The sequence below is a fragment of the Rhincodon typus genome, chromosome 3, assembly GCF_021869965.1.
Source record: "Rhincodon typus isolate 14 chromosome 3, sRhiTyp1.1, whole genome shotgun sequence".
In the NCBI taxonomy this organism is placed as follows: Eukaryota; Metazoa; Chordata; class Chondrichthyes; order Orectolobiformes; family Rhincodontidae; genus Rhincodon; species Rhincodon typus.
Window position 1 is genome coordinate 116,350,202 of NC_063334.1, and position 25,686 is coordinate 116,375,887.

At 43.0% G+C, this 25,686-nt stretch overlaps 1 protein-coding gene across 1 annotated transcript in view; it reads right to left on the reverse strand.

Annotated features, from left to right (window-relative positions):
• Positions 1–25,686, reverse strand: part of galntl6 (polypeptide N-acetylgalactosaminyltransferase like 6) — a 248,889-nt gene that overhangs the window by 155,539 nt on the left and 67,664 nt on the right. Inside the window, exons 6-7 of the mRNA XM_048594039.1 lie at positions 12,173–12,407; positions 9,604–9,789 (exon numbers count right to left, since the gene is read on the reverse strand). Of these exons, the coding sequence (XP_048449996.1) occupies positions 9,604–9,789; positions 12,173–12,407 (421 nt within the window). The remainder of the gene's footprint in view (positions 1–9,603; positions 9,790–12,172; positions 12,408–25,686) is intronic.

Sequence of the window (25,686 nt, forward strand, 5' to 3'; positions counted from 1 at the left end):
TGATAAGGGTTTAGCTGTTCACTCTTACAGCTGACTCCAACGTCTATAGATCTGAAAAAAGACTCACTGTGGGATGATTAAAAGAAAAGGAGTTCATCACAAGCTTATTCCAGAAAAGATGTGAGTAAACCAGCTCCATTTTCAATAGCATTTTTGCTTTGTTTTTCTCTGGAAACATATCAAATTCTAACAGGGCTGGACAGACTAGCTGTGGGGAAGATGTTTTTCCCTGGCTGTGGTTTCTAGAATCAGGACACACAGTCTTAGGATACAGGGTAAGCCATTTAGGACTGAGATAAGGAAAAAAATCCTTCACTCAAGGGATAGTGAACCGATGGAATGCTCCACTGCAAAAGACTGTGGAGGCCAAATGTCTGAATAAATTCAAGAAAGAGAAAGGCACAGTTTGATTCATGACAGTCAGCATGGATTTGTCAGGGGTAGATCATGCCTCACAAACCTTATTGAATTCTTTGAAGAGGTGACCAAACACGTGGATGAAGGTAGAGCAGTGGATGTGTGCACATGGATTTAAGTAAGGCGTTTGATAAGGTTCCCCATGGTAGTCTCATGTAGAAGGTAAGGAGGCATGGGATAGGGGGAAATGTGGCAGATTGGATTCAGAATTGGCTGCCCCTTAGAAGACAAAGGGTGGTAGTGGATGGAAAATATTCAACATGGTGCTCAGTTACGAGTGGTGTACCACAAGGATCTGTTCTGGGTCCTCTTCTATATGTGATTTTTGTAAATGATTTGGATGAAGGAGTGGAAGGCTGGATTAGTAAGTTCACGGATGATACGAAGGTGGGTCACGTTGTGGACAGTGCGGAGGGCTGTTCTAGGTTACAAAGGGACATTGATAGGATGCAGAGCTGGGCTGAGAAGTGGCAGATGGAGTTTAACCCTGAAAAGTGTGAGGTGATTCATTTTGGAAGGACAAACTTGAAAGCAGAATACAGGGTTAATGGAAAGATTCTTGGCAGTGTGGAGGAGCAGAGGGATCTTGTGGTTCATGTTCACAGTTCCCTGAAAGCTGCCACCCAGCAAGCACATCCTTCCCGAGCTGGAAGCTTTGATCAGTTGTGAAGAGAGATCAGAGTTAACACTTCGAGTCCAGTGACCCTTACTCACTGGATCTTTGGGGTACTTTTTTTGTCCAGAGATTACCGGCCCATCCTCCTAAATTTACCCTCATAGGACAGTCCACCATCCCAGGAACTGCCTGATGAGTATCTGCTACATTCCCTTTTTATCCCTCCCTCAGCAAGGGAACAAGAACAGCACACAATGCTCCAAGTGCAGTCCAACAGGGTGCAACACATTTGAAGTGAGACATCTTTGTTGCAGTGCTCAACTCCTTTTGTGATAAAGGTCTGCCTTTCAAATTGTTTCCTATAGTCATGTGTTAGTTTTCAGTGAATTTATGAACAAGGTCCTTTTCAGCATCAGCATTTTTCAAACTTTCACCACTTAAGCCTTGGTGAGGCGACACCTTGAGTATTGTGTGCAGTTTTGGTCTCCTAGTCTGAGGAAGGACATTCTTGCTATTGATGGAGTCCAGTGAAGGTTCACCAGACTGATGGCAGGACTGACATAAGAAAGCCTGTGTTGACTGGGTGGAGACTCACTGGAATTTAGAAGAATGGGGGGATCTCATGGAAACATACCAAATCCTGATGGGACTGGACAGGCTAGATGCGGGAAGAATGTTCCCAATGTTGGGGAAGTCCTGAGCTAGGGGCCACAGTCTAAGGATAAGGGGTAAGCCATTCAGGACTGAGAGATGAGGAAGAATTTCTTCATTCAGAGTTGTGAACCTGTGCAATTCTCTACCATAGAAAGCTGTTAGGGTCAGTTCATTAGATATATTCAAGGGGAAGCTGGAGGTGGCCCTTGAAGCTAAAGGAATCAAAGGGTATGGAGAGAAAGCGGGAATGGGATACTGAGATTGCATGATCGGCCATGATCATATTGAATGGTGGTGCAGGCTGGAAGGGCCAACTGGCCTACTCCTGCAACTATTTTCTATGTTTCTTTGTTTCTATGTTTTATGAAATATTTTACAGTTCTACTCTTCCTACTAAATTGGATAACCTCACACTTATCCACACCATATTCCTTCTGCAATGCTCTTGCCCACTCACTCAGTTGGCCTAAATGACGGTGGCACAGTGGTTAGCACTGCTGTCTCACAGCCCCAGGGACCCAGGTTTGATTCCAGCCTCAGGTGACTATCTGTGTGGAGTTTGCATATTCTGTCTGCATGCATTTCCTCTGGGTGCTCCAGTTTTCTCCCACAGTCCAAAGATGTGCAGGTTAGGTGGATTGGCGATACTAAATTGCCCATAGTGTTCAGGGATGTTTAGGTTAGGTGGGTTAGACATGGGAAATGTAGGGGAATGGGTCTGGGTGGGATGCTCTTTAGAGGGACGGTGTGGACCTGTTGGGCCAAATGGCCTGTTTCCACACTGTATGGATTTTATGATTCACCTCTTTGCACCTTTCTCACAACTTATGTTCTCATCAAGCTCCTTTATCATCTTGAAAATGTTACAATGGTTCCCAACATCCAAATCATTTATGTAGATTATGAAAGGCTGTGTCCCAAGCACTGATCCTTGCACAATCTCACAGATTGTAGTCAGTTAGCCAGACAATGGCCCATTTATACTTGGTCTCTGCTTTCTGCCTGTTGAACAACTTTAGCCCATGCAAGTACCTTACAAATGCAGACCTCTAGATTATTAGTTGAGCAGCATAAGCATTGCGCTGTTGTGTCCATGGGCCTTCTGCAATGGCTTGAGAAGTGAACCTGAAAAAAAATCTCTCCCCCAAAATCACAGCAGGAGACATAACAGACATGCACTGGGAGAAGCAGTGGATGTGATATCCACTGCCAGTGCACCTATACCTCAGGATGCAGCCCATCTTGAATGATGGGGAGAAAATTGGCAGCAATGTAGATAAAAGTGGAAGACGTTTGCTTTGATATAAATACAGACCATTGTGATGAAGCAGGTCTATGCGATATAACTGAGGAACACCATGATGCTGTGAGGAATGGGAATGACAAAGCACCAGACAAGAGAGTTTGACTGATAAAATTTCAGTTACAAACTCCCTTTGCCTGAGCTCCAGCTCTCTCTCTCAGCTGTCCAACTAGGGATTAACTCCTTCAAGGACTCATGTGCCTGAGGCAATTAAGAGATAACAGACCTATGGGGAAAGCCTCGAATTTCTCTAACTGTCTCCAGTTGACTGATTTGATTCAGAACTTCGTCAAGCTAAAGCCTGGATCAGGGGTTTGTTGAAACTGGAATTTATGAAGTGATGAAGGGATTGGGGTAATCCTTTGATCACATATAAATCTGCACTGAAGGAAACAGAACACTTCAGTGGAACAGATTCTTCAGAGTTTGACAAGGCCTGACAAGCAGTTAACCCTTTGAACACAAGAACTGTATATAAAGATCAGAGGAAGAATAAGCCTCTCAAGCCTGTACTACACCAATGTGTTTTCTTTTGTTCGTTCATGGGATTTAGGTGTTGCTGACTGGGCCAGCATTTATTGTCCCACCCCTAATTGCCCAGAGCGCAGTTGAGAGTCAATCTCATTGCTGTGGGTCTGGAGTCACATGTAGGCCAGACCAGGGAAGGATGGTAAATTTCCTTCCCTCAAGGATGTTTTACTCAACAACTGACATCATCATTAAACTCTTTATTAAAAAAAAAATCAATTCAAATTCCACCATAGCAACATTTGAACCCAAGTCCCCAAAACAGTACCTGGGTTACTAGATTAATAGCACAGTGACTATACCACTAAGCCATCATCTCCCCTAAGTCCGATGTAACTGTATGGATCTGACTTTGTACCATTTCTCTTCATAGTTTTGGATTACAAAACTGATCAATCTTACATTTAAAAATAGCAATCAACGATAACACATGCATTTTCATGGCAAACCTTAATTAAGCACAAGACTGTTATTAATAGCAGAAATAATTGCATGCTTAAATCCTGCAAGAGCCAATAAATCCCTTTGAACGCTACTGACTTGCAGAATAACATGATAGATAAGAACTCCCCAGCCAGTTGTGGAGTCCCTCCCATTTGGTCCAGATTTTTATTATGCTCGGGCGTGAACAGATCCTTGAACAGTTTGTCATCCCTGAACCCTCCCAGATGGTAATTTTAATGTATTTTCTTTCACAATTTGCCTGGGAAATGCAGCACAGCAAGCCAAAGAAAGGAGATAAGATTCTGCAAGTTGGTTGGAGTGATTTACGTTGGGGATGTCAGCCTTCAAAAACAATCTTTGTTCTGTTTTACTGTTGATTTTAAGAGCCGACTTCACAGCAAACAGAGGCAATTATCAGTGTGCATTCGGAACCACTGACAGCAACAAATGAAGTCAGAAGTCACACGACACCAGGTTATAGTCCAACACTTGAAACATTTGAAATCACACAAGCCTTTTGGAGCACAGCCCAAACCTGTTGGACTATAAGCTGGTATCATGTGACTTCTGACTTTGTCCACCCCAGTCCAACACCGGCACATTCACATCATAGCAATAAATGAAATTGTGTAACGCAACTATTCGCACCATGAATATTTAATATGAAACAGCTTGGGTGAAAATTGCTCCTAGCTTGACTCCATTGTGAATCCTGAAACCGTTTTCACATGTGGATAGCTCTCTCCTCACACAGGGTTGGATTGCTGGATATTAACTATTTCTGATGATATTGCTGAGGCAAATTTCACCTAGATTCCTCGCCCTGTGATTATGTTCATTATAAATGCTCGTGTTTGTTGTCCCAAAGGCTCTCCTGGTTACCGTGAAATGTCTTTGTGTAATGGAATAAATGAATCACTACAGACTCCACACACGTATAAAATTCCAACTGACCGAGGATTTATACTCTGCCTTCTTTGGACTTGACAGGAAGGGGAGAACGCTCAGTGCCCAGGAGAAAAGACATCAATTTGCGGGAGGCTGAATCTGGTGTCTCATGTAAAACTTTGCTAACTCTACTTTGCTAAGTAAAGGGTCTGTTCCTCTGACTCAATACTCTTGCACCAAGAAAGAGATGCTCCCACTGGACAGGACTGGAGTTTTTTCTGAAAGCTTTAAAATCTGGCTTGCTGGGCCCTCCAGAAAGAAGTAGAATCCCTACAAGTGTAGAAACAGGCCCTTCGGCCCAACAAGTCCACACCGCCCCTCCAAAGAGCATCCCACTCAGACCTGTCCCTCTATAAACCACTTAATCTACACATGCCCAAACACTATGGGCAATTTAGCATGGCTAATTCACTTAGCTTGCACATCTTTGGACTGTGGGAGGAAACTGGAGCACCTAGAGGAAACCCACGCAGACATGGGGAGAATGTGCAAACTCCACACAGAGAGTTGCCCAATGAGTGGAATTGAACCTGGGTCCCTGGTACTGTGAGGCAGCAGTGCTAACCACTGAGCCACTGTCTAGCCTATAATAGTCAAGCAAGAGGAAGATCCTGGGTGATAGGTTAGTGGTAGCACCCAGTGCAACTCAAAAGTCCAATATTTGGGTATGCAGAGATACAGGGTGTAGGAGGCACAGTGACCAATTATTAGCATTTTACAGATTGTTTGGCAGACTAGAGGTGATGCTGGTCAAGAATCCACTGGCTCAGGGCATCTTGTGCTGTGCTCACAGAAACACTGAATAGAGGAGCTGAACATTGTTTAATTGGAGAATGACTGAAGAAAGCTACAAATGGAGTTGGGAGTCCTTGTCCATGAATCACAAAAGCTCACATCCAAGTTCAACGGGGAAGGTGAACAGAATGTTAGCTTTTATTTTGAAGGTAATGTAGCATAAAAGTTAGTAGGTTTTTCTAAAAGTATTTTAGGTACTAGTCAGACCACAGTTGGAATACTGTGATCAATTTTGGTCCCTTACGTAAGGTAAGATATACCGGCCATTGGAGGCAATCCAGAGAATATTCATTAAAGGTGGTTGGCAGGTGCAGCAAGTACATAGAACATAGAACAGTACAGCACAGTACAGGCCCTTCAGCCCACGATGTTGTGCCAACCTATTATCCTACTGAGATCAATCTACCCTGCACTCCCTACATTTTACTATTCTCCATGTGCCTATCCAAGAGTCACTTAAAAGTCTCTAAAGTATCTGACATTAAGTAATTAAGAAAGCAAATGGAATATTGTCCTTCATTGCCAGACGGATAGAGTTTAAAAACAGGGAGGTTATGCTGCAGCTGTGTAGGGGGCGGATGAGGCCACACCTGGAGTACTGTGTACAGATTTGGTCTCCTTACTTGAGAAGGGATGTGCTGGCACTTTAAGGGGTGCAGAGGAAGTTCACTAGATTGATTATAAAATTGAGAGCATTGGCTTATGATGAGAGATTGAGTAGACTGGGACTATACTCATAGGAATTTAGAAGAATGAGGGGGATTCTTATAGAAACATATAAAATTATTAGGGGAATAGACAAGATTGAAGCGGGGAGGTTGTTTCCATTGATAGGTGAAACTACAACTCGGGGGCAAATTCTTCACGCAAAGGGTGGATTCCCTGCATTACGAAGCAGTTGGGGCTACCTCATTGAATGTTTTTAAGACAATGACAGATTTTCAAATAGTAAAGGAATTAAGGATAATGGCAAATGGTCAGGTAGTGGAGCTGAGCCTACAAAAAGATCAGCCAAGATGTTATTGAATGGCAGAGTAGGCTCGATGGGCCAGATGCCCTACTCCTGCTCCTATTTATTATGTTCTTATGTTTTTATAGCCTGTTATGCAGAGACTGTCTTATGAGGAGAGGTTGAGTAGATTGAGCATGCACTTGTTGAGAGATAAAAGAATGAGAGGTGACCTTATTGAAACATGCAAGGCTATTAGAGGACTTGACAGGGTAGATGTAAAAAGGTTGTTTCTTCTTGAGGGAGCGTCTAGAACCAGAGAGTATAATCTCCGAATAAAGGGGTTGCATATTTAAGACAGATGAGGAGGAATTTCTTCTCCCAGAGGGTTGTGAATCTAAGGAATTCTTTATCACAGAGGGCTGCTGAGGCTGGGTCTTTTCTTTTATTCATTCACAGGATGAAGCCATTGCTGGCTAGGCAACATTTATTACCTATCGCTAATTGCCCAGAGGGCAGTTATGAGTCAACCACATTGCTGTGGGTCTGGAGTCACATGTTGGCCAGACCAGGTAAACGATGGCAGATTTCCTTCCCTGAAGGATATTAGAGAATCAGATGGGTTTTTCCTGACATTGACAATGGATTTGTTGTCATCATTAGACTCTTAATTCCGGATTTTTATTGAATTCAAATTCTACCATCTGCTACAGTGAGATTCAAACCCTGGTCTCCAGAACATTACCTGGGTCTCTGGATTAACAGTCCAGTGATAATGCCACTAGCCCATTACCTCCCCATTAGCATAAAGTATGTTCTAAGCTGAGGTGGGCAGATATTTAATCAGTAAGGTAATAAAAGGTTAAGGGGATAAAGCAAGAAGGTAGACAGTCTCATGGATGTGGCCAAGCTGACATGGGATTCTCAAAATTGCAGTACCAGTCTTGCCTCCAAGCCTGTTTCCATAGAACAGGGCAAATTCATCTCAAGGCATGAGTGAGGAAACATGCAAGGGCCAAACAATATACCTTCCCCTGGGGAGAGTAGAAAAATCCCGGCAGTATTCGTCACTATTTCTCGGATCAAGAGATTTCCGAATTCACTTCTACAACTTGTTGTGGCGTGATCTGAGCTCTGATCTCTTGGCTGCTGGTCTGGTATCAGAACCAGAATTAGGCTGGCATATATAACGACAAAGCTGGAAATCTCAAGTTACTCAGCAGTACTGGCCCCTCATCTGGCAATGCCTCAATTCAGAAATTCTCATCCTTTATAAATCCCTTAAGGACTTCACCCCTTCCTATTCATGGAATCTCTTCTTTCCCTACAACATTCCTAATCTAATGTTGACATCTGTGTATCTACCACTGGATGCATTGGCAGCCATCAGATGCGTTGGTCCCACATTCTTGAATTTCCTCGAAAACCTCTCCATCTCCCTCTCTTGCTGTCATTCACCCTTGACGATGCTAATTAAAATGTATCTCTTTGAGCGAACGTTTGGTTACTCGTCCTGATATTACCTGGCATCGAATTTTATTTGAACACTCTTGTCAAGCAATTTGGGATACTTTATTAGAGGGGTGCCATATAAGTGTAAGTTGCTGTAGTTGATATATTTTAATCTTCAAGAAGACGGTCTCTCAAAATCTCAAGAGGCCATTATATGCGCAGGAATTGTCAGGTTTCAGCTGGTCTGTGAGCTTGCTTCCAATGAGTTGGTCTGAAGTAGTATTGAATTGGGCATTTGTGAGGTTAAGTGGAGTGAGTGGACAGGGGCATTCAGGCCAGGGGCAGAAGGAGTGACAAAGGTTTAATTTTAACCAGTCTAGAGGATGCAGAATGCAATGTGTGCTACCTAGGAAGGGAAAGATCAAAGTGGTTTAGTGAACAAAAGATAACAAAACAGAGGGAGGAGCAGGGACAATTATTTCAAACATATCAAAATATAAAGGCTCAACAATCTATGGAAACAAAAACAACTATCTACGTAAAGTATTAAGAAAGGCAGTGAGCAAGAGATGTGGATGGATAAGGTGGGGATGAGTCTATTTTTGGAGAGTTAATGAAAAATTGAGCATAAAATATAAATCAAAGATAAGAATTTACAACTTAATATCTGAGTAAACACTCCAATACAGAGAGAAAAACTAACTCAATGTTGCTACAAAGCAACACGAGCAGGCCATTCAGCTCTTTGGGCCAGTTTCTAGTATTCGATAAGATAATAGTTGAACTGTGTGCTAGCTCTATACACTCACCTTTGCCTCTTGTCCCTTTACCTCTTTGGATAACAATACTCTATCCCTCAGATTTAAAGTGGAAAATTGATTAAGCAGCAGTTGCCACTTGAGAACCTTGCCCTTGAAAACCCACTTAAATCCCCAAAAAGCCTGGTTCTGAGTTTTGTATGATGCCTTCTGATCCCGGTCGCCCCAAGATCGCATGGCGGATGAACTGTGAAGGATCTGCAGCTTGATCCAGTCGTTTGGTTGGATCTTGGACTTTGGATTGTAACAGTGTATGACAATCTTATTGAGTGGTTGGCCCTGGTATGACAGGAATTATTGACAAGCAAATGTTCAAAGATCTCAAAAACGAACAATGTGATTCAGGCACTGACTTCTTTAGGCCAGCTACCTTGGTCTTGGCCTTTCTTTAGGTCAGTGTGTTTCTGCCATGCTGTCATGAGGATAAATGGGTTTAGCATATGTACTTAGAATTGTTCACTCATCGCTTCAACCAACATTGTGTCATCTATAAAGTTGTTTAAAACCCTTTTCTAATGTTGTCTTCTTTGCCCTCCCTTATTCCTCCCTTTCCAAAGTCTCATGTGGGACACCACTTGAAAACTGTCCTGTCAGAGGGAGAACATGCTTGGACGGAATATAAAACACAAAGAAGCAAGGCCTGTTACAGTCATTATGGTGAACCCAGTCAATCACTTACCAAGTAATGGTGGTAACCAATTCACGTTGGCCTCACAGTGAGAATCCAGGAAGGTCAAAACTTCACCTTTGGCCACTGAAGCTCCTAGCAACCTGGTTCGGATCAGGCCTTCCCTCTTCCTGGTGCGCATGATCCTCACTTTCGGGAATCTAGCCATGTATTCTTCTAAACGTTTTTTCAAATGTTCTGGAAAACACAAAGATGTGGGCACTTAAACATCTTTTTAAAAAAAAATTGTGATTGTTTCAGACAATTGATCAGCATGATAGAAGCTCTTTTCATGCCTACTTTCTCCCTCTCACTCTCTGTCCCTCTCTTCTTTTCCCCATTCATTCATGAGGGTATGGGCATCAATTGCTGGAATAGATTGAAAGCCCCTTAAGTGGTCATTAATTGGAACAGGAACGAAAGGAGGAGTTAGAGGCAGGGAGACCACGACCTACTGTATTATCACTGGACAGTTAATCCAGAGACCCAGGTAATATTCTGGGGGGCGGGGTTTAAATCCCACCGTGGCAGATGGTAGAATTTGAATTCAAAAAGGAAAAAATAATTTGAAATTAACAGTCTAACATTGGCCTTGAATCCAATCTCAATTGCCAGAAGAACCCATCTGGTACATTAATGCCCTTTGGGGAAGGAAACTGCCATCCTTATTTGGTCTTGACTATATGTGACTCCAGACCCACAGGAATGTGATTGACTCATAACTGCCCACTGGCAATTAGGAATGGACAATGAACGCTGGCCTATGACCTATGATCTGATTAAGGCAGAGAGATAATTGCAAAAAAATAAGAAATAAGATGGTGCTGGAGACAGACTAAATGGCTGGAATAACATGATAGGTATAAGAGTCATATGACGGGGGTCAAACCAAAGTGATCTAAAACTTACAAACTAATAAAGATAGAGCAATCGTAAGTTATCAAGGTGTTGGTGTCCAAACAGAACAGAATGGAACATATTACAAACATGTGGGGTCACATGTAGCGCGAAATGAACCCAAAATTACAGTTGAGATCATCTTCATGAGCACGGAACGTGGCTATCAGTTTCTGCTCAGTGATTCTGCATTGTTGTGTGTCTCTGAGGCTACCTTGGAGGACGCTTACCCAAAGATCGGAGGCTGAATGTCCTTGACCGCTGAAGTGTTCGTCCACTGGGATTGAACACTCAGGCTGGGCAATTGCTACGCGGTGTCCATTCATCCATTGTCACAGTGCCTGCGTGGTCTCACTGACACCCTATGCCTCGGGGCATCCTTTCTGGCAGCGTATGAGGTAGACAACACTGGCCGAGTCACATGAGTACCTACCATGTACGTGGTGAATGGTATTTCCACGTATGATGGTAGTATCCGTGTCGATGATCTGGCATGTCTTGCAGAGGTTGCCATGGCAGGGTTGTGTGGTGTTGTGGTCGATGTTCTCCTGAATGCTGGGTAGCTTGCTGTGAATGATGGTCTGTTTAAGGTTTAGCAGTTGTTTGAAGGTGAGATGTTCATCATCATCAATGACATGTTGAAGCATGTGAGGAACATGGCGTAATTTCTCCGTTCTGGAGAAGTATTGGATGACGAAGGGTAATCTCAGTCGTGTCCTGTGTCTGTCTTCTGCTACAAAACTCCCTTATTGTAGGTGAAGCCTCGGCCAATTTTATTGGATATATACAGTTTGTAGGGATGCAAAAAGCACACACTTCATGCTGAATTCCTAATATGAGCTTGCTTGCACAGGTGTATTGATATTTATTATCTTCGCACATCTGTAAACCTTGTGCTCCCAGAAAGGTCAAGCCAGCAGATTAAATTATGGACAACCCTGTCATTTCTCATGTACCTTCTGAGTGAAGTCCTTCGGGTTATGCATTGAGAATGTTGTCACTGAAAATGGTTCAGCAACATCACCTTGACAATTATTTCAGGCTGCATTATGGCCTCAACTTGCAGCTTCCCAAATGGACTGTTTCCTCCCAGAAACCCTAGTCCACTCTTCAGTCACTTCTGGCAGTCCCTCTCTTTCCTCAGGCACCTTGCATGCAAATGTAGGAGATGTATCACCTACATTTTTATCTCCTCCAATTCTCAGTGTCTGATACCCTGAGCCAGCAACATAGAAGCACTTCTTTCAACTTAGTATGCTGCACACAGGAGACCAAATGCATACTGTACAAGTTTGTTTTGTGTTTCCTGTGGGTGTCACTGGCTGGCCAGCATTTATTGCCCATCCCTAGTTTCCCTTGAGAAGGTGGTGGTGAGCTGCCTTCTTGAACTGCTGCAGTCCACCTGCTGTTAGTATCCCCACAATTTAACTATTTTGCATTTTTAAAATTCTGATGAGAGATTACATTTGGGCAGAATTTGTGGTTTTGACAGGGATCCCTCCCTCCGGAGGAAAAGGGATGGCAACCCAGCAGCCTCTGTTTCCAGGATTCTCAGAAGATGGTGGTGGAGTAGGATGCTTCAGACAGAGCTCATCTGCTCCATCCGTTTCCTTTCCTTCTCTCTTTTTTTCTTTCTTCCCTTTTGTGTTATTTTTAACCCTTCTCTTTTCTTTCTTCTCCTGGCCATGGAATCCTGACCACGGACTCCCGGCCTCCGACTCCGGACCCAGCATGGCAGTCTCTCGAACTGACGTGGAGATCTCTCGGTGGCCCGGTGTGACAGCCTCCCGGCCCAGTGTGGCGGACATTCGGCCCGTCGTGGTGATCTTTCGGCAGTATGTGGCATTCTCTTGGCTTGGCGCGGCCTCGGTATGGACTTTGGTCTCAAGATGATTCCTCAAAATGCAGTACCACCATGGCTAAGCATTTAAAGACTGTAATGATTGAACTTTCAGCTTTGTTTCTTTATTTCCTACTTAAAACTAAGAAAGTCTATAATGTGTAACTTTTGACTTTATTTTGTATGTTTTATATATTATGTAAATACTATAATAATTGCAGTGTTTAACTTTTAACTTTGTTCTTTCTTTCTACCTTGTTCTTAAGATGCTGTACCTGGGTACTTGTATCCAAGGTGCTGCCTTGTGTGGCGATATATGCTTTTCACTGTACTCCTGTGCTTTTGCACTTGAGTATACATGGCAATGAAATCAAATCAAATCAAATCAGGACGCCCGATGAGATCCAATCCCAATAAGGCACTGTCTTGTTTCCGGCTACTGACATCCTCACAGACTGCCAATGTGCCACACACGCAAGAGAATACCTGGCCAACCACTCTGCAGCACCAGCCTGTGGTCACAATTGCAGTGCCACTGGGTAACAAGGGCATGTGAGGGGAGGGAGTTCTAATTAAAGGGCAGAGGGAAGTCTCCTTGATCCCACCAATGGGAATGTTCATGCAACACACAGAGAGCTACTAATGCTCCCACACCATCCCCACACTAATCATTAAACTTTTACTCCAGAAACTCAAGTCAATGGTCCAGGGACATGGCTTCAAATCCCATCCTGGAAGATAGTGGGATTTGAACTGAATAAAATCTGGAATTATAAGCTCATGGTGACCATGAAACCATTGTCAATTTTACAAAACCTCATCTGGTTCACCGACGTCCTTTCAGGAAGGAAACTGCTAATCTTACCCAGCCTGTCCTACACGTGACTCCAGACCCACAGCAATGTGATTGACTCTTAACTGTCCATGAAATTATTCCACAGTGGCCGGTATCCCATCACCAAGACACCCTTTGTTCACATGCAGAGAGTCCTTGACATTGATCCAGCTCCCTCAGAATCAGCTGTCAGAGTGAACAGAACCGCTCACACTCTTGATTATATCTGTCAGCCAGGGCTCCCTGATTGGACCAGATTAACAGCCCAATCAGGGAACTCATTCTATGACATCCATCTGGCAAGACCTCATTACAATCACAACAGTCCCATGGGCAATAAGGGATGGGTAATAAACGCTGGCATAGCAAGCCATGCCCTCATCCCATGAATGAATAAAGAAGAAAGGAAAAACTAGGCCTCAGGCCTCATAACCAGGTCTTTTTCTGATCGTAGGACTGCATGGTGTGGTTCCTCCCTGCTACATGGTAAATAGTATCTATACGAAGGCCTTGAGTGTTTGCGTGATCCTTAAAAGGCCACGTAAGGGAGTCAATTGGGATGGTGAAGCTCAAGCCCTCCAGCTCTGAATGGAGGGAGATGGCACATTGTTGATTTCTTTACCTCACATTTTCCTGTTCAGTGACATGGACATCTGCCTGAAATCACACCTTGCACGATATTAAATTCTGCCTGTAAACTCTGTTCCGCTCACCACAGACACTGTTAGGCCTGCTGGGCCTTTCTAGAAATATCTATTTTTCTTTTCAGTTCTTAATCCACATGAGAGGAAGGGGAAGGTTACATTGATAAGGTGAGATGAAGAAGTGTTGATAATTGGAGCGTAAGCACTAGAAAGGCCAATTTGGACCAAATGGCCTGTTGGTCCTGTTCACTCAATGTCATTTGATGTTCTTCCCGGTCTTGACAGTTCATCTTAGCATTGCAAGCATCTCAAAGGACAAAAAAGCAGATGTTATTAAGTGGCTGTCAAAGCTCTTTAGCCATAACCAAGGGTCTCTTTGCAGTAAAACCACTCCAGTTTCATTTTACTTTTACGAGCAGGCTATTAAACACAAGGTAGATTTATAAAACCATTAACGGGTGATTAATGGGACTTTCCACAGAATACGAGTAAACTGGCAGACAGATCATTGCCATACATTGCAGTAGAAAAATAACTTGTATATTTTAAGGTTTTGGTGTTATTTTCCAACTTTTTTTTTTCTCCTTCCCCTGCCTGTTTTATGTGCCAGCTGTCATGGAATGCATGTGTTGCCAGACTTTTAAAGTGCACTCCATCACAAATGAAGAGGCACCTCTCAATTTTCCCCTTCCACCCAAACCTTCCCTCACTTTAGATTTGTACTCTGGATGCAAGCCACACTGGCAATGGCACAATTATTGCCCGTAGTTGGTTGACGAAGTGGCAATGGCTTAACAAAGTGGACATTTCCAAGAATCAAGGCTGGCTCACCAATGTAGTACAAGTTGGAGTCTCCATTTTTCGAACGAGACCGTAAGCTGCGTTCTTTTCCCATTTGTTCACAAAACCACATAAAAGATACAAAGGATGCCATGGTGAGTAAGAGTAGGAGAGTTCTCCCTGTGTTCTGGCTAATTAATGTCTTGAAAATTGATTATCTGTTATTTGTGGGAGGTTACTGTACATAAATTGGCTGCCCAATTTCTCTGCCACAGCAAATAAACTTCTGAGAGTCATACAGCATGGAAACAGACCCTTGGGTCCAATTCATTCGCGCCGACCAGACATCCCAATCTGACCTAGTCCCATTTGCCAGCACATGGCCCATATCCCTTCCTGTTCATATACCCATCCAGATTCCTTTTAAACGTTGTAATTGTACTCACCTCCACAACTTCCTCTGGCAGCTCGTTCCATACATGCACCACCCTCTGAGTGAAAAGGTTTCTCCTTAGGTCCTTTTTAAACCTTTCCCCTCTCACCTAAACCTATTTTGTCCTCTCGTTTTGGACTCCCGTACCTTGAGGAAAAAGGCCTTGGACAATCACCCTATCCATGCCGCTCATGGTTTTATAAACCTCTATAAGGTCACCCCCTCAGTCTCCGATGCTCCAGGGAATATAGGCCCGATCTATGCAGCCTTTCCCTATAACTCACCCTCCAATCTGAGCAACATTGTTATGAATCTTTTCTGCACCCTCTCAAGTTTAACAACATCCTTCCTATAGAAGGGCAACCAGAATTATATGCAGTATTCCTAAAGTGGCCTAATCAATGTCCTGCACAGCTGCAACATGACATCCCAACTCCTCTACTCAACCAAAAATGCACAGTTCTAAAGAAGATGTTTGTGGTTGTTACAGGTCAACCATCTTAGCTCCAGGGCATTGCATAGTTCCTCAGGGTTGAGTCCTAGGCCCAACTATCTTTAGCTACTTCGTCAATGGCCATCACTGAATTGTCAGGTTAAAAATGGGCATGTTTACTGATGTTTGCATGATTTTCGATACCATTCTGGCAATTCAGATGCTGATACAGTCAATGACTATAGCTCTGGACAATAGCAAGTTTGGCTAAATTATAGAAAGTAACATTCATTTCACAAGTGGACCAGACAATGACCATTCCAACAAGAGAGAACCTAACATTCCCTTGACATTCAAAGCCATTATCATCACATTTTCCCCACTGTCAACATCTGTGGGATTACCATTGATCAGAAACTGAACTGGACTAGCCATATAAATACTGGGGCGACAGTGGCTGCTTAAGCAAGCAAAAGGTCAGAGGGTGGGAATTCTGTGATGGTGATTTCACCTCTCTCCTCAAAGCCTGCACACTATTTACAAATCACCACAATGAATGTGATGGAATATTGCCCACTTGCCTGGAGGGGTGCTGCTCCTACAACACTCCAGTAGCTCATAGCATCCAAGACAAAGCAACCACTTGACTAGCACTGCATCTATCCCTTTCATCTACCATTCACTTCCTTTTACAATGTACAGTGACTGAGCAGAGGATGTGGAGATGCTTCAATATGTGATTTAGACAAGTCACAAAAACACAGGAAGGTGGATTATTATCTGAATGGTGCTAGATTGGGAAAGGGAGAGGTGGAATAAGATGGTGGTATCCTTGTATACCAGATACCGAAAGTAACCATGCAGTTGCAGCAGGCAGTGAAGAAGGCAAATGGTGTGTCAGTCTTCCTAGTGAGAGGACTTGAGTCCAGAATCAGGGACATCTTGCTGCAATTGTACAGGTCTTTAGTGAAACCACACCATAAGACCATAAGATATAGCAGCAGAATTAGGCCATTCAGCCTATCAAGTCTGCTCCACCATTTGATCATGGCTCTTATGTTCCTCAACCCATTTTCTCCCTTTACCCTGTCAACTTTGATCCACTTATTAGTCAAAAATTGTCTATCTCCATCCTAAATACACTCAATGACCTGGCCTCCAAAACTTTCTGTGACAATGAGTTCCACAGATTCACCACCCTCTGCCTGTGGAAATTCTTCCTCATCTCAGTTCCAAAGGGTCGACCCTTCACTCTGAGGCTGTGCCCTCAGGTCTAAGTCTCTCCCACAAGTGGAAACATCTTCTCCACATCCACTCTATCCAGGCCTCTCAGTTTTCTGTAAGTTTTTCAGATCCTCCCTCATCCTTCTGAACTCCATCTCGTACAGTCCCAAAGTCCTCAACTGCTCCTCACAGTGACAAGCCCTTCATCCCTGGGATCATTCTTGTAAACCTCCACTGGACTCCCTCCAAGGCCAGCTTGTCTTCCCTTTGATATAGGGCCCAAAACTGCTCATAATGTTCCAATATTCCAAATCTGGAAAACTCCATTTATTTTTGGTCTCCTTATATGTGGAAGGATGTTCTAGCTATGGAGGGAATGTAATGATGTGTTTACCAGACTGATTCCTGGGATGGTAGGGCTGACTTATAAGGAGAGAGTGGATCAGTTATGACAATGTTTACTAGAGTTGAGAAGAATGAGGGGGATCTCATAGGAACCATTAGAATTCTAACAGGACTAGACAGGGTAAATTTGGGAAGAATGCTCACAATGACCAGAACCAGGGATCAAAGTGCGAGGATATAGGATAGGCTATGTAGGACTGAAATGAGGAGAAATTACTCTCTTTACCCAGAGAGTGGTCGGGGCGTGGAATGCATTGCCGGAGAGGGTAGTGGAGTCGGCCTCATTAGGGGCATTTAAGCGGCTATTAGATAGGCATATAGATGATAATATAAGGTAGGGGTGGAGGTTAGATAGACCTTAGGTTTAGGGTAAAAGTTCGGCACAGCATCGTGGGCCGAAGGGCCTGTACTATGCTGTACTGTTCTATGTTCTATGTTCTAAATTACCCCAATCAGGGAACTCATATTCTACGGCTGACCTCGTTACAATCACTACATAACCAGTGGGGTTTTCTGTGTTTCTAAAATTAATAATTAATTTGTTAATATTTCTATAGCCAACATGATTTCTTCTAACACTAGTTAAGAAGAAAAATTCTTTCACTGTCACTGTGTCAAAATTCTGGAGCTCCCTTGACTGTGGGTCAAGATGGAGTTTATCTGCAATTTAGATCAGGAAGGGTTTGACCTCGCTCACTGTCTAAAAGTAAGTGTGTTATTTAGAACAATTCTGCACCTCTCAGTAATGTTGTAAGTGGTACTGAGAGGATTTGAGAGGGTTAACACTTGATTCAGTGCAGTCATCACCATCTGCTCGATACTGTGGCGGTGGCTTGGTCAGTGTGTAAAGGAGATGCTGGCAGAGTTTCATCTAGGCCACATAAAACGTCCAGCTAGGTCCACAATTTTACAAACACTTCAAATCCCAACGTCTCCTCAATCCACTTGACGAGAATGGAATTGGCTTGGTCGGATTCCTAATTTAGACCTTGCCTGATTTTAAGCTCCATTGACTTTAATGGAGTATAGATTTGCCCTTCACAGTGTCACTCAGATGAATCGAGCAGGGAGAATCAAAGCTTCTCATGCTTAATCTGCAGAGTGCACTGCTGCAATGTAACTGCTTTGGTATGCAGCCATATTAGTTTATTGCTGGAATTTAATGTTCTCATCATCAACTCTCTGAGGAAAAAGATTTCTCTCAAATGTCCTATCGAAATAATTGGTGACTATCTTATAGTTGTGACCTTGGGTTTTGATTCCCCTATGCTCCCTTTCATATATTAAAGACCTCTATCAAATCACCACATTGCTGTCTCTGTTCTGGAGAAAAGAATCTCAACCTCTTCAAGCTTCTGTGAAGGTTAGAAGCTTTCAGTTCTCATATCATGCCAGTACAATGTTTTGCACCTTCCCTAGTGCACTATGTGCCTTTTGTGACATGGAATAATAACTAGCTCAGTGCGCTCCTGGTTTAACAGAACCTCTCTGTTTTTGAAATCCATTCCTCTACAAATGATGGTTGGATTTTGTTTTTTTGCTTTGTTAGGCTGCCTTTCTACTTTTAATGATTTGTGACTCTGTTTCCCCAGAGGGAGCCTTTATTCCCTTGAGCCTGTTCCATCATTCTGCGGGATCATTGATCACCCTGGACTTCTGTGCTCCTTGATGTCATTTGGACTCTCATTTCCCAAGTGGTTTGTGACTTTTTTTTACTCATTATTGAAGCAGAAAGCAGAAGGTTTGCACTTTTGGAACACTTTTATCCTGTGCTTCCTAAAAATGTGGTAGAAACAGATTTTGTTCAAACTATTTTAAAATAAAACACGCAAAGGGCAAAGACAAGTGGGTGACTCTGTCAAAGTGCTGGCAGAAGATGATGGGCTGAATAGCCTGCTTCTATGTTGCATGATTCCACTTAAATCACTGATGAAGAAGAACTTTAACCCAACACTGTTCATCATCTTCACCTAATGAAATACAATCCAAGCCATGTTATAAATTGTAGGGAGATCAGCGCTTTGCTGCTCCATCTCTCAGGTCATTCTGTTGTTTGTTTGTTACTGATACTGCATTCTAAATAAAGCTGGCTATTTAAATTCCCCAGTACTTAATGAACAAGGGTAGTCAGATGTGAAAGTCAGCACCCCTGTCAGGTATGCTGTGAAAATGTGCCTAATTGTTAATTTAAAAACAAAATCTATCATTGTATCTTTCCTGCAGTTGATTAAATAAGGTAATAAATCACATGCACAATACATGCCAACACAACAGCCAGTCATCTGTCAAAGTGGGAATCAGACTGCAGACCGACAAATAAACAGTACTAGAGAAACAGGAGTTTTATATTCTTGTCAACAGTGACACACTTGATAAAGGGCACTATCCAAGTTTTCTTCTATGCTGGTTAATAAGTTTCCAACTCGATTTCTCTTCCAGATATAATAGCTTAAAAGCCTTGGTGGTCTGTGCATTCTTCAACTAACTCTTAATGAATGAGCAGAAGTTATTCAGTGAAAATTGCACTTAATGCTTTTTGCGAAGGACATACGTTAATTCTCTGTGCCCCATTATTCCCAATGCTGCCTCACAGGCTAAATAACATTTGAAGTGGGAGTGAACTAAAACTTGTTAATTGTTACTGGATAGTACAGAACTTGTGTATTGCTGAAAGACGAGACACGGTATCGAAATTTTATGTCCTGCACTCATTTTCACAGAATGACAAGAATACCAAATCTCAAAGGCAGAAGTCACATGACACCAGGTTGTAATCCCACAGGTTTATTTCTGACAAAATAGCAGCATTCCGAAAGCTTGTCATTTCAAATAAACCTGTTTGACTTTAAAAAAAAACCCGAAAAAACTGCGGGTGCTGTGAATCAGAAACAAAAACAAAGTTGCTGGAAAAGTCCAGCAGGTCTGGCAGCATCTGTGAAGGAAAAAATACAGTTAATGTTTCGGGTCCGGTGACCCTTCCTCAGAGTTCTGACAACATTTCACAACTCTGAGGAAGGGTCACCTGACCCGAAATGTTAACTCTGTTGTTTCCTTCACAGATACTGCCAGACCTGCTGAACTTTTCCAGCAACTTAGTTTTTGTTCCTGTTTGACTTTAACCTGGTGTTGTGTGATTTCTGACTTTGTTCACCCCAGTCCAACATTGGCACTCCACATCAAATCTGAAAGGGAACAACAATTTAGACTGAATGAGAAGACAGTATTGATTGGATGATAAGCAGACTCTGATTGGTACAGGCATTGCCATGGAGAATGCAATAGCGACTGGCTGCCACCCAAGCTTTTGTTCAGGTAAAAACAGTGCAATGTGTGGACATGTTCTTCCAGTTTGCCCAGGACAGGGTCCTGCATGTCAACAAAAATAGCTTTCAGCTTCCTGCGATTACATCTTATCAGTGCGAGACGAAAGGCTTCAACAGCATGTCTCCTCAGCAATTGTGAGCTAAATGGCAGTGTAACTTCCAGTTGATTGTGAAGATTTCTTTCACTGAGAAACTAAGACTAAGGAGAGTGGAGAATTCAGGGCGGAAATTCAGGAGATTTTTAAAAATCCAGCGACTTGTTCGGGTCATTTGGAATGCACTACCTCAAAGGGTGGTGGAAGCAGATTCAAAATGGAATTGGACAAATACTTGGAAATTAAAATTTTGCAGTGATGTGGGAAAAATGGCAGATAAATGGGACTTTTTGGACGACATTTTTGAAGAGTTGGCACAGGCAATTTGGGCAGAGTGGCCTCCTTCTGTGCTGGGTGAATCTCTGATTGAATAGTATTGAATCTGCAGGCAACTGGACCCAGCGATAAGGCAGGGGCACTTCTGTTGCTGAACCTGGCAAATCTTTTAGTGCTGGAGGAGTACTTGAGTTTTGCCAATATGCATCGGTGCCCTTTTTGGAATCTACCATAATGAGAATGATGGTAATTCCGTGCAATAATTCCAACTATAATGGAGCAGTTGGGACTCCTACACTTGACAAAATCCTTTCTGCTTCTTGTCACCTGTTGCCAAAATCTCAGCGCTGCCTTGTTTCGTCAACTATTAACTGTTCTGGTCTGCTCTTTTTTCTGAGTGGTAGGCAGTGACTACTGGAGTACTGCAAGGGTCAAGAGTAGGACCCCACTATTCACAATAAACATTAATGATTTAGATGAGGGAATTAAAAATAATACCTCTAAATTTGCGGACGGCACAAAGCTGGGTGGGAGGGTGAACTGTGAGGAGGATGCAGAGATATTTCAGTGTGACTTGGACAGGTTGAGTGAGTGGGTAAACTCAAGGCAGACACAGTATAATGTGGATAGATTGAGGTTATGCACTTTGGTAGCAAAAACAGGAAAGCAGGTGATTATCAGAACCGCAATAGGTTGGTAAAGGGAGAAGTTGCAACAAGACCTGGGTGTAATTTTACACCGGTAGCTGTAAGTAAGCATGTGGGTGCAACAGGTGTTGAAGAAGGCAAATGGTATGTTGGCTTTCATAACAAGAGGTTTCGAGTACAGGACAGGAATATCCTGCTGCAATTTTTGTGGAACAACATCTGGAGTATTGTGTGCAGTTTTGATTTCCTTCTGTGATGAAGGATGTGCTGGCTACGGAGGGAATATAATGAAGGTTTACCATTATTAATGAATGATTCCTGAGATGGTAGGATTCACATATAAAGAGAAACTGGATCAGTTAGGACTGCATTCACTTGAGCTTAAAAGAATGGAGGAGATCTCATAAAAACCTGTAAAATTCGAATATGAATAGACTGGATAAATGCAGGAAGGAAGTTCTCAATGACTGGGGAGTTCTGAACCAGGGATCACAGTCTAAGGATACGGGATTGACCACTTATGCCTGAGATGAGGAAAAATTTGTTCACTCAGAGAATAGTGAGCCTATGGAATTCTCTGCCACTTAAAACAGATGATGCCAAAACATTGAGTGTTTTCAAGAAGGAGATACATACAATTCTTAGGATGAAAGGGATTAAAGGCTATGGGGCAAAAGTGAGAAGAAGATACTGAGTTGGATGGTCAGCCATGATCATATTGAATGACGAAGCAGGCTCGGGGCGGCTGGATGGCCTACACCTGCTTCTGTTTTCTATGTTCCTATGTTTCTCTCCTGGTCATCCTCTGCATAAGACATAAAAGCAGAAGTAGGCCATTCAACCCATGGGTTAGTTCTGCCATTCAATGGCTGATTCATGGGCTGATCTGATAATCCTCAACTCCACTTTTCTGCTTTTTCCCCATTACCCTCGATTCCCTTACTGATTAAAAATCTGTCTATCTCAAAGACCCAATCTCAACAGCCTTCTGTGTTAAGAATTCCACAGATTTTCAACTCCCTGACAGAAGAATTTCCTTATCCCTGTCTTTACCTCTGTCTTTAAAGGGTTGGCCCCTTATGCTGAAAATATGCCCTCTGGTCCTTGATGTTCCCATGAGAGAAAACAATCTTCCCACATTTACCTTGGCAAATCCTCTAAGAATCCTGTATCAATATGGTCACCTATCTTTCTCAAATATTCCAACAGTTACATACCCAATCTGTTCAACCTCTCCTCACAAGACACTCCTTCCATAGCTGGTATCAGCTCAGTGAACCTTCTCTGGGCTGCCTCGGATGCCAGTATAACTTTCCTTAGATAAGCGGTCCATATTTATTCACAGTATTTCAGCTGTGGTCTGACTAGTGCCTTGCGATGTTTCAGCAAAACCTCCCTACTTTTATCCTCCATTCCCATTGAAATAAAGTACAACGTTCCATTTGCCTTCCCTATTACCTGCTGAACCTGAATGCTAGCTTTTTGTGATTCATGGACAAGGTCTTCCTCTGTTCTGTAGCTTTGTTCAGTCTTTCTCCATTTAAATAATATTCAGTTCCTCTATGCTTCATTCCAAAGAGCATAACATGACAAATATATTCCATTCGCCAAGTACTTACCCACTTACGTAAGCTGTCTAGATCCTTCTGCAGGGTCTTTGTCATCCTCACCATTTGCCTTCCCATCTATTTACACATCAACTGCAAACTTGGCAACAGTGTATTTACTTTCCTCATCCAAGTCATTGATATATATTGTAAATAACGGTGGGCTCAGCACTCGATCCTGTAGCACAGCACTAGTTACAGGTTGTCAGCCTGAAAATGCCTCTCTTATCCCAGCTATCTGTCTTCTGTTAGTAAGCCAACCCTCAATTTGTGCTTTTATACTACCTCCAACACCATGTGCTCTTATCTTATTAAGTAACCTAACGTGGCACCTTATGAAATGACCTTATGAAAATCCAAATACATTACATCTACAACTTTTCCATTATCTACCTGCTTGCTATCTCCTCAAAGAATTCCAGTAAATTTGTTCAGCATGATTTTCCTGTTGTGAAGGTATATTGACTCTGCATGGTCATATTATGTATTTCTAAATGGTCTACAATTACATACTCTAGAATAGATGAACATTTTCTCAATAATAAAGATTAAGCTAACTGGCCTAAAATGACATGATATTTTGTCTTTTTTTTTAAATAAAGGTGTTACGTTGGCAGATTTCAAGACTACTGGGACTTTTCCAGAATCTAAGGATTCTTGGAAGTTTGCTACCAAGCATCCACTATTTGTAGCTACTTTCTTTAGTATCCTGAGGCGCACTGCATCAGTTGTTTCACCCATTTGTTTCCTTAGCACTTTTTCTCTAGTGATAGCCATTGTATTTATTTCCTCTTCTCCTTTTCCAGGAATATTTAGTAATTTTGAAATGCTATTAATATCTTCTACTGTGAAGATAGATGCAAAGTATTTATGCAAATACTCTGCCATTTTTCTTCTCCATTATCATTTCCTCTGCCTCATTCCTTAAGCAACCTATATTGTCTTTGGCTTCTTTCTTCCTTTTTAAATATATAAAGAAGCTCTTGCTGTCCATCTTCATATTACTTGCAAGTTTCTCCTCAAAGTTTATTTCCTCCCTTTTTATTATTTTTTTGTTGTCTTTTGTTGGTTTTTAAAATGCTCCAATCCTTTGGCTAAACCCTAATCTTTGCCACTTTGTAAGCTTCTTCTTTCAATCTGATGTTGAGCTCAACCACACTCTGCTGCCTGTATCTAAACTCACACAACATTCCACTGTCATCAGTGTATGTTTCTAAGTCTGTCAATGCCTCATTTTTAAAAGTTTTAAAAAAAAATTGTCTTTATATTCCTCAAAACTCTTGTGTTTTCCTATAAATTTCTCCATACTTACAACTCTCTGAGATCTCCAATTTTGGGCTCTTATCTCCGATCACTAATTTCTATTCCCATGAGGAGCTCAAGCAGTTCGTTCACTTTACTAACACCTTCCACCCCAACCTTAAGTTCACCTGGACCATCTCTGATACCTCTCTCTCCTTCCTGGACCTCTCTGTCTCCATCTCTGGTAACCACCTGGAAAGTGATATCTATTTTAAGCCCGACTCCCACAGCTACCTAGAGTACGCCTCCTCTCACCCAACTTCCTGCAGGGATGCGATCCCCTATTCCCAATTCCTCTGCCTCCATCGCATCTGCTCCCAAGCTGAGGCGTTGCACTCCCGGACATCCCAGATGTCCTCGTTTTTCAAGGACCGCAATTTCCCCCCCACAGCGGTCAAAAATGCCCTTGACCGCATCGCTTGCGTTTCCCACACCTCAGCTCTCACACCCCCTCCCCGCAATAAAAAAAGACAGAATTCCCCTTGTCCTCACCTATCACCCCATTAACCTCCGGATTCAACGCATCATTCTCCACCACTTCTGCCACCTGCAATCTGACCCCACTAATAAGGATATATTTCCCTCCCCACCTTTACCTGCCTTCCGGAGAGATCGCTCTCTCCGTGACTCCCTTGTCCGCTCCACACTCCCCACCAGCCCCACCACACCCGGCACCTTTCCCTGCAACCACAGGAGGTGCTACACCTGTCCCTACACCTCTCCCCTTTCCCCCATCCCAAGCCCCAAGAAGACCTTCCATATAAAGCAGATGTTCACCTGCACATCTGCTAATGTGGTATACTGTATCCGCTGTACCCGGTGTGGCCTCCTCTACATTGGGTAAATCAAACGGAGGCTTGGGGACCGCTTTATGGAACACCTACGATCGGTTTGCACTAAACAACTGCACTTCCCAGTCGCGAACCATTTCAATTCCCCCTCCCACTCCTTGAACGACGTGTCCATCCTGGGCATCCTGCAGTGCCACAACGATCTCACCCGAAGGTTGCAGGAACAGCATCTCATATTTCGCTTGGGAATCCTGCGGCCCAATGGTATCAACGTGGACTTCACAAGCTTCAAAATCTCCCCTCCCCCCACCGCATCCCAAAACCAGCCCAGCTCATATCAGCCTCCTTAACCTGTCCTCCCACCTATCCACTCCTCCCACCTCAAGCCCTACCCCCATCTCCTACCTACTAGCCTCATCCCACCTCCTTGACCTGTCCATCCTCCCTGGACCGACCTATCCCCTCCCTAACTCACCTTTACTGGCTCCACCCCCACCTCCTTGACCTGTCTGTCTCCTCTCCACCTATCTTCTCCTTTATCCATCTTCTATCCGCCTCCCCCT